The sequence below is a fragment of the Haliotis rubra genome, unplaced genomic scaffold, assembly GCF_003918875.1.
Source record: "Haliotis rubra isolate DU_JTF1 unplaced genomic scaffold, ASM391887v1 Scf252, whole genome shotgun sequence".
NCBI classification, from domain to species: domain Eukaryota; kingdom Metazoa; phylum Mollusca; class Gastropoda; order Lepetellida; family Haliotidae; genus Haliotis; species Haliotis rubra.
Genome location: NW_025766581.1, coordinates 706,010 through 716,095, shown reverse-complemented (window position 1 = coordinate 716,095; position 10,086 = coordinate 706,010). Strand labels below are relative to the sequence as shown.

The 10,086-nt window shown below is 41.2% G+C and overlaps 1 protein-coding gene and 1 long non-coding RNA gene across 3 annotated transcripts; one reads left to right on the top strand and one right to left on the bottom strand.

Annotated features, from left to right (window-relative positions):
• Nucleotides 1–348: 348 nt before the first annotated feature.
• On the top strand, nucleotides 349–6,616 carry LOC124279567 (tripartite motif-containing protein 3-like). Its single transcript, XM_046715406.1, has 3 exons — nucleotides 349–474; nucleotides 919–1,193; nucleotides 4,695–6,616. Exons 2-3 carry the CDS (start codon nucleotides 1,127–1,129, stop codon nucleotides 5,513–5,515), a joined length of 888 nt encoding a protein of 295 aa, XP_046571362.1. The 5' UTR covers nucleotides 349–474; nucleotides 919–1,126; the 3' UTR covers nucleotides 5,516–6,616.
• A 1,944-nt stretch (nucleotides 6,617–8,560) lies between these two features.
• LOC124279571 lies at nucleotides 8,561–9,684 on the bottom strand. 2 transcript variants are annotated; one of them, XR_006899416.1, is made up of 2 exons: nucleotides 9,480–9,684; nucleotides 8,561–9,425 (listed from the first exon to the last, which is right to left on the bottom strand). It is a non-coding gene; the product is annotated as an uncharacterized LOC124279571 (long non-coding RNA). The 2 variants fall into 2 exon arrangements; XR_006899415.1 differs by having other exon boundaries at nucleotides 9,538–9,684.
• Between the last annotated feature and the right edge of the window lie 402 nt (nucleotides 9,685–10,086).

Sequence of the window (10,086 nt, the reverse complement as noted above, 5' to 3'; positions counted from 1 at the left end):
GTTCGTGCCCATTGACGGTGTAGACGGGTCAAGGCCATTCCACGGAAGGGGACGGCAGGCTCGTATACCAGCCATACCAAGCCGTCAAAGGACTGTTCGTCTGCTGATCGCGTGTCCTGGTGCTGTCGCTGCCGTTGACGTCAAGATTCTGTTCCGGAGGTGGGTCTGTCGGGTGAAACGGTCTTTGGCCGGTGTCTTGACTCTTGGACTTCCCGATCTTTGGCGATCGTTTTAACAATTAATTTAAAAGTGTTAACTTTCTTTTGCCCGGTAGTATATATCCAATATTTGTTCCGTGTTTAGCTTACACTTCCTGTTTCTTTAGTTTAACAATATACAGCATTTCTGCTCGCTCAGGAGGTTAGGCAACTCTGGTAGCTGTTTAAGGCCGGTTGTCCTCTCAGAAGTCTGCGCTTCTGGTTTAAGTAGCCGGTTGCTACCAATACTTCGCCAGGAATCGTTTCACCTTGACAGGTGAGTAATGGGTCATCTTTCGCCAGTAGATACTTATTGGACAGTTTTGACCTTATGTCGACTTAATTTGGGTGTTACTTCGCTAAACTTACAGTCAGGGGTTTAATATTTGAATAGTAACTTCTTTAATCTGGTAATCTGTGAATAATTAATTTTCCGAAATTTCATACCTTTCTATTTTTGAAGTCAAGATCTTCTTAAGGCCAAGATAATTTTTCTTTAGTGTCCAAGAGACACATTTCATGAACAGACACCCGAGTGATCGTTAATAATGCTGACGAGGATACAGTGACACAGTTAACAAGCTTGCATTCTCGTTCACTTTTTTCTTATCAGTGATCTTTGCCTGTCTAGCTTTTGCGATTGTCTTTCGTTGATATTTTATCGAGCTGATGATAACAGAACTTTGAACTTTTATCATGTAATCTATCATTTCTCTTTTAGCATACAGTATCGCCCTTGCAGCGAAGCTGGTGACGAACTAAACCAGTTAGTCTCGTCACTCGTCATTGTCGACCATACCGACGTCTAACCCTGTACTGACCCATCGTTTCAAACAAGGAAATAGCTCTATGTCGTTGTTACTATGACTAAGAGAATTGCAAGGAAGTATTTCCGCTAAATCCGACAGCACTGTAGCCACCACAATCATATGCTGCATCGCCACAGATGGTCGTCCCAGATAACACCACAACACAGGAAGATGGGCTCTAAATATGGTAAGTGACATCTGTCTCATGTGATATTCATCCGATAGCAATCACGTAGGACCAAATTATTACAGATAAAAATGTTTCGTTAACTATAAAGGTTTATTAAGTAGTTACCAAGTTTCGAATTTATCGAATACAAGATCTGCTAACGCTAATAAAAAACATCAACGTTAGACAATACGAAATCTCCATTGTCTGGCGAAACAGATTATCTTTTGGCAGAAAAAGGTCCAACGGTGATTAAAGTTATTATTACTGAATCACGTAATACCAATAATGACACCAGGTTTTCGGGAAAAGACTAGCCAGTGATATTTACTTGACAGTCATAATGATAAAGTTATTTCATAACACCAATATAGTAATCCAAATTTTGAATGTTGTTGTTGTTGGTTTGACTTAATACAAAAAGCGACGAATACTTGTTCGATAATCACCAAACGGAATCCTCTTCCCAAATGTCCGTCCGTGTAGGTGTACAATGACAGGGTTTCGGCGCGGTATTGAACACTAACGAGAAAATGAACCGTGAGGCCTTTAACCTGAAAATATAAACGTCAGGTAGGATTTTGTGAAGTGACATGCATCTTATTAAAGTCAGCGTGACCCAGGAGACGTGCATGTGGAGCGTTTATAATGGTATCTCATATGAAATCAGACTTTCCAGTGTTAGTGTGCCACCATTACTAAAAGACAGAACAACTGTTAAATTCAAAGGAATCGGATAGTTCTCAACTTCGTTTGAGAGGTATATTGCATTAAAAAGATTACTAATTATTTAGATAGAATAGGGTTTTTCTAAATCTTCTTTGTTGTTTAAAGCCCCACTACGATTGGTCAGGCTCCATCACGCAGGCCTGGATATGATTAAGTCTGACGGTTTTACGCCGCTTTTAGCAATATTCCACCAACATCACGGCGGGGGACACCAGAAATGGGCTTCACACATTGTACCCATGTGGGGATTCGAACCCGGGTCTTCGGCGTGACGAGCCAACGCTTTAACCACTAGGCTACCCCACCGCCCCTATTTAAGTCTGGGTCTAACGCACCGGTGATTGATATTAAGACCAACACTCCAAACTGTCAGGGTACAACGAAACGCAGTCGGCCTAGCCACCGACAAACACAAGTTGGGAAATATCTAACTGATATTTGATCAGAGATGATGCCATAACTTTGATGCAAAAATGTGAATAACCCTTGGTGTAAATATGTGAATAACCTTTGATACAAATTTGTGAATAGCTCTCGATGCAAATATGGGAATAGCTCTCGATGTAAATATGGGAATAACTCTCGATGTAAATCTATATGTAAATATCACTCGATGCAAACATGTGCATACCTCTCGATGTATACATGCGAATTACCCTTGAAACAAATATGTGAGTAACTCTCGATGTCAATATGTGAATTGCTCTCGATGCAAGTGTGTGAAGATCTCACGATGCAAATATGAGAAATAACTCTCGATGTAAATTTATATGTGAATAGCACTCGATGCAAGCATGCAAATACCTCTCGATGCAAATGTGTGAATAACTCTCGATGCAGCTATGTGATAGCTATCGATGCAAATATCTGAATACATGCTGTCGATCGACAAACGCCTTAAATGCTAACTCTGTATGTAGTCTTACGAACGTGGTTCTACGCAGATCTTTTTATAATACTGAGAAATAAGAATACGAAACAATGGGTGAAAAACTCATGGAAATGTTCAACGATGTTGATAACCAATAATACATGGATGAAATATCTTGAAGCAGCAAGCTGTATATATTGTCTACAATACGTTTAAGGCCAAGCATATAAAAATACACATGTAGTATAAAATAACTGCGTATAGGATCTAGAGCTGCAATGAAGTATCTTTATTATGCTAATATTCATTGATTATTGCGTGTATTTACATAATTATTCAAGAAATATGTTTTGGTAGATATTTATTGCTCAAATGTGCGTCCAGCTCGCACAAATGTAAGGGATGGACGTAGAATACAATTCATTGTGTCTTAAGGGACGCACAATATTGTTCACTGTATCCACAACACATCTATGACTTTGCTTAGTGTTTGGTTGTTTCGTTCAACGCAGTTACGTGCATCATTTCATCCACTAGCTTATAGTCAATATGATCAATGATTAATTCCATACTCTAAAACCATTAGCCAAACGTACAATTCTATACACCGTTACATCGCAGGCATTTCATATTGCCTGCAAGGACCTCTAAAACTCATAATTAGTGGTCCCCGGACCCCCATGTTTGTGAGTCAAGGTAATAAAATGCATTGAGACATACACCTCCACAAATTAATCACAACAATGACATAGGCTGTCATTGCTCGGCAAGTAACAGGGTGTTCAATGTCGATTAATGAATTACAGTCAAGCTATTATGTCGGTGACAACACAGAACTGAATAAAACGCTTCCGAAATAGAACCCCGGTTAGAAATTGTTAGTCGCAGATTGAAAACGTACTTTACAAGGTGTGCAAGTTATGTAGGGAAAGAAGACGACATTGTGAACCTGCTCTAATGCTAAAACAACAGGGCCCCGTTTCACAAAGATTTCGTAAGCCTAAGATCTCGTAACTTTTCTCGTAGCATTCGTACCTCCTATACTGTAACATAGGGAGTACGAATGCTACGAGAAAAAATACGAGATCTTAGGCTTACGAGAGCTTTGTGAAACGGGGCCCTGGATTCTAGTGTCACTAGTCGATAGACTGAAAGACTCAACCGTGAATACTGTACTTATGTTCGCTGATATTCATTATATGTTTACCACTTGCACGATAAGAAACGTAGGCCTATCTTACATTTTATACATTTATATTGTAATATGTATAAATCGGTACATGATCAAAATTTGATCTTCAGTAACCCATGCTTCTCGAAAGAGGCGACAAACGGGATGGGGTGGTCAGGCTCGCTGACTTGGTTGACACATGTCATCGTATCCCAGTTGCGTAGATCGATGTTCATGCTGTTGATCATATGATTGTCTGGTCCAGACTCGATTATTTACAACGGCCGCCATGTAGCTGGAATATTGCTGAGTGCGGCTTAAACAAGAAACTAAACAAGAAATCAAAAATATGTTACAAACATCTCATTGACTTTGTATCTCGTACTTGTCATACTGTTTCAGGTTTGTCATTGGAAACATGCATTACTGTTAGATATCAAAATATGTTATTCATCCAGGGGTGGGTTCAAAGCTTATATCTAAGGCCGCTGCTAGTCTACTATTTCATAAAAGAATGACGAGGTGTCTCATGGTTTAATGGTTGGCAAAAAACGGGGGCTCGATTTAAACATGTGGAGTGATGTTCTCCCGATGTTGAAAGCGGCGCCAAACCCTACTCCGTTATTGACTGGGTACGCAAGCAGTAAGCGGACTTACATATCAGTTTGTGATTTGCTTTGACAAATGCGTCAGTACGATTTGACAAGTCAGCTATAATCTCATGGAGGAGATGATTTGCATGTTTCAGAATGCGTGGAAAGCATCAACATCCGCACCGACGGTGACACGGAAACACCGGAAGTTGTTGACGTGGCAGTTTTGTCCGTGAAAGGCTCCCTGGTTATGGTGGTCTCTGACCACAACAATAACTGTCTCAAATCCTTCTACACCAAGGATGGTCGGAAATATAATACAAAGGTAATGACGAAAGAAAAACCCCTAGGTCTAGCAAAACTTTCCTCCAATAGGATTGCAGCAGCGGTGTCGCCAAATCGTATAGTTCTGGTCGAGGCAACTCCAGATCTTCAACTTCTGTCTGTTCTGGAGACATGCAGGCAGTACCGTGGTCTGGCCGCGCTGACCGATTTAACTATAGCAGCAGCTTCCTTAACTTTTAGCATCGACATCTTGGATATGGATGGATGTGTCTTGAGGTCAGTTTCTGTACCAGACACTGGTCAGGAAATCGTTCCTATTCCATATTATATTTGTGCGTCACAGACAGGAAATATTCTGGTCTCGGACTACGGATCCAAATTTGTCTACTGCCTGTCGCCAGATGGAGAAGTCGTTTTTGCGGACATGCCAAGGGGTGAGAGAAGTCTACAACATCCGCGTGGAATTACTGTCACAAACTCCGGGGATATTTTCCTAGCAGATTGGGGAGCTAATGTCATAATACACCTATCTGAAGATGGTCAGTTTGTAAGGCATGTTTTGAGCATTAAGGACGGTATTATCAAACCCTATGGATTATGTGTGGACGATCAGGACCAGCTGTATGTGTGTCTCAAGGGGGAAGTCAAAGTGTTTGGACGTGGACCTATGAACCGTGTAGACGTTATGTAACCATGTATACCTGACGATGCCAATTAGAACGTGAGAATCCCTTGACAGTGTCAAAGTCACCAAGAACTTCTTAAGGGAACAGTTCCCGTTCAGGCGCGGATCCACAAAGCGTCTGTTAGCACGACGATGTTCGCAAACTATACGTTACAATGGGCCATAACTTAACAAGTGCTTTGTGCATCGGGACCCTTGGTCCTAATCCCCAAAACGTTTGTAGCGCTACGACGTTCGTAACCCTGTGTTAAACTATAGAGTTCCGACAGGTCGTAACGTTACGAACGCTTTGTGGATCGGGACCCTGGTTTCTAACATAACACTGACTTTGGATGTCATGTAACTCCTGGGGCGGTGGGGTAGCCTAGTGATTATAGCATTCGCCAAAGGCCCGGGTTCGATTTCCCACATGGATACAATGTGTGAAGCCCATTTCTGGTGTCCCCCGCCCTGATATTGCTGTAATATTGCTAAAAGCGGCGTAAAACCCAACTCCCCCACTCACTCATGTAACTCCTGTTTGTGTGTCAGCTATCAGTAATAACTGAAGCAAGGATTCAAATGTTGGTGTCACAGAAGTTAACCACCCAGTTCTCAACTGTTTAGCTTGTGTCTTGCTGGTTCTGCCCTGAAACTTGACAGAACACGCGTCATCTGCTTAATGAGTTTACCCCTGGCACATAAGAACTCAGCAAAACGATGAAAGATGAAAAACTGGAGTCCGATCAAATGAATTTCTGTATGTAATATTCATCACCTGACGCGGTCCCCAAGGATGTGTATCTCCAGGGGGAATGCTCATATGAAGTATTTTCCATTGAAATGACAGTGACATAAGTGCACTGTTCTGTGACAAGTACACAATGTATCGCTATTCTTTATGCATAGTTTGTCAGAGCAGCGGAGCCGAAAACTACCTCTCATGGTGTCTCACGACCATGCTGTTGATTTTGTGTGTGTATTCTAAGCCACACAGTTCATTTGGTAGGGTTACAACAGTCAGATTCTTTTAAAAAAGCAGGTCAATATTTACATATGCAACTTGCATACAATCATTGATCCCCTCATATAGCTGAATGTCTGGAGGACGGGTAATCATGTCGGGTGGTTTTATAACCTTTTGAAAAGCTCCGCATTTTGGCAATGGGCCAGTCCTTGCATAGATTTTGCATAGATTTTTTTAAAACTCACAAGCCGGGGCTAGATGTTTTAGAAATGTATTTCGGGCTAGGTTGCCCTGACCCAGGCTCAATTTGAAATCTTCTGTACAGACATGGCGCATGTCCTGACAGAGACATGTTCTTCCGGCATCTTGTGCTCAGCATGCATTTCTTTTAAAAAGTCTAAGTGAAAGCAAGTCTTGATTTTCCTCAGGTTATGAATCGCAGATCTCATTATGACTCCTTTTCAATCTAAATGGAGCAATCTTTTTCTGTTCAAAATTATAAACATTCAGAGAGTATGCATTATTTGAGACACACAGAGAACCCTGTGTGTGTGTGTGCATCCGTGCATGTTCTATGTCTAAGTGTGGAATTCAGCGCATTATAAATAATATTATTATTATTTATTATTACTTGAACATGTTCTCCTCTGTACTTGTGCTGGCCCACTGAAGGTCATGCAGCAGTTAACATGAATACCCTACTCAAACACATTAATAAACCCCATAGAGCCATCCAGGGTGCTGTTGTACAACACAACCTTAGCGCTACGACTAACTTAAGTCTATGTTTAGGTATGGGAGATACGGTAACCTTAGCGCTACGACTACCTTAAGTCTATGTTTAGGTATGGGAGATACGGTAACCTTAGCGCTAAGACTACCTGAAGTCTATGTTTGGGTATGGGAGATACGGTAACCTTAGCACTAAGACTACCTGAAGTCTATGTATAGGTATGGGAGATACGGTAACCTTAGCGCTAAGACTACCTGAAGTCTATGTTTGGGTATGGGAGATACGGTAACCTTAGCGCTAAGACTACCTGAAGTCTATGTTTGGGTATGGGAGATACGGTAACCTTAGCTCTAAGACTACCTGAAGTCTATGTTTAGGTATGGGAGATACGGTAACCTTAGCGCTAAGACTACCTGAAGTCTATGTTTGGGTATGGGAGATACGGTAACCTTAGCGCTAAGACTACCTGAAGTCTATGTTTGGGTATGGGAGATACGGTAACCTTAGCGCTAAGACTACCTGAAGTCTATGTTTGGGTATGGGAGATACGGTAACCTTAGCGCTACGACTACCTTAAGTCTATGTTTAGGTATGGGAGATACGGTAACCTTAGCGCTAAGACTACCTGAAGTCTATGTTTAGGTATGGGAGATACGGTAACCTTAGCGCTAAGACTACCTGAAGTCTATGTATAGGTATGGGAGATACGGTAACCTTGGCGCTAAGACTACCTGAAGTCTATGTATGTATACCTTAGCTAAGACTACCTGAAGTCTATGATACGGTAACCTTAGCGCTACTACCTGAAGTCTATGTATAGGTAGAGATACGGTAACCTTCTATGTATAGGTATGGGAGATACGGTAACCTTAGCGCTAAGACTACCTGAGGTCTATGTTTAGGTATGGGAGATACGGTAACCTTAGACTACCTAGTCTATGTTTAGGTATGGGACTGTAACCCTGAAGTCTATGTATAGGTATGGGAGATACGGTAACCTTAGCGCTAAGACTACCTTAAGTCTATGTATAGGCATGGGAGATACGGTAACCTTAGCGCTACGACTACCTTAAGTCTATGTATAGGTATGGGAGATACGGTAACCTTGGCGCTAAGACTACCTTAAGTCTATGTATAGGTATGGGAGATACGGTAACCTTAGCGCTACGACTACCTTAAGTCTATGTTTAGGTATGGGAGATACGGTAACCTTAGCGCTACGACTACCTTAGTCTATGTATAGGTATGGGAGATACGGTAACCTTAGCGCTACGACTACCTGAAGTCTATGTTTAGGTATGGGAGTTAAGGTCACCATATTAATGGCACCCAGGTCCCTTGCCATTTTTATCAATGATCAACAACACACAAACAGAATAATCATGTTTTATATAGCACTTTTTCTAGTATATATTTACAAGTTCAAACATGTATGAACAAGGAAAGTAAGAATACTTGCCCTCATTGATATGAAATACTGCAATGAAAACATACACAGGTAGCAAATGATTTTACAAACTCAAAAAGAAACTTTGGCACATACACAGACATATCATATCCTGAAAGAACATTCTAATGCCACCCTCAAAACAGTGGCTAAATAATGCATCAAAAGTGGTGAATATTGCATCAGCAGCTCCATCTAATCCTTCAACATTTCCTAACAGTATCTATGCAGTCTGACTTCAGGTTAAAATTGGTCTTCAGCAACCCATGCTTGTCGTATGAGGTGACTAACGGGATGGGGTGGTCAGGCACATGTCATCGTATCCCAATTGCATAGATCGATGCTCATGATACTGATCACTGGATTGTCTGATCCAGACTTGATTAGTTACAGACAGCCGCCATATAGCTGGAATATTGCTGTGTTAAAGAACAAACAAACAACTGTGCAGTCTGACTCATGAATACTTTTTCTCTTGGGCTGCTGTGATTAAACGATATTGGACTGTGACCATTACCTTTGGGAATGTGGATCATCATCAGTTGGCCAGTTGGACTGATGATGTGCTATATAAAACATAGCATGTTTTATATTTTATATTGGACTTGATCGATACCTATGTACTTGCCCATCCTTGATCGATACCTATGTACTTGTCCATCCTTGATCGATACCTATGTACTAGTCCATCCTTGAGCGATACCTATGTACTAGTCCATCCTTGATCGATACCTATGTACTTGTCCATCCTTGATCGATACCTATGTACTAGTCCATCCTTGAGCGATACCTATGTACTTGTCCACCCTTACTCCCATTATACTTGTCCACCCTTGATCGATACCTATGTACTAGTCCATCCTTGAGCGATACCTATGTACTTGTCCATCCCTGATCGATACCTATGTACTAGTCCATCCTTGATCGATACTTATGTACTTGTCCATCCTTGATCCATACCTATATACTCATCCATCCTTACTCCATTATACTAGTCCATCCTTGTTCCCTTGGAATATACTAGTCAGTCCCTACCAATATACTTAATCTGTCTGTTAATATCATGATGGTTATTACCCATATCTTATTCAGCCAAAAATATTTGATGAAGCATTACAAACAGGTTTTATACAAAACAATACAATAGAGCATAAAGTTTGTATAACAAGTTTTTCCACATGTTACTTAACAATTATCTTGGATATACTCCCAGAAGCATGACACAAGACAACACGGAATGAACTCCTGATGACCACTAGATATATAGGGTGACACCTCCTTACTAAGCAAATGCTAAGTCCAGTTTGTATCCCCATGTACCCCATATGGGTACAATGTGTGAAGCCCATTTCTGGCATCCCCTGCAATGATATAACTGGAACACTGCTAAAAGCAGCAAAAATATCACACTCACTCGCTCAAGACGCTATACCCTGTCCCATAGTCCCTCG

What these genes read in the sequence shown, in the direction of transcription:
- LOC124279567 (XM_046715406.1), top strand. Translation starts at nt 1,127, where the DNA reads ATGCTGCATCGCCACAGATGGTCGTCCCAGATAACACCACAACACAGG. An exon ending in GAAGATGGGCTCTAAATATG is followed by an intron (nt 1,194 to 4,694) that starts GTAAGTGACATC and finishes TGCATGTTTCAG; the next exon opens with AATGCGTGGAAAGCATCAAC.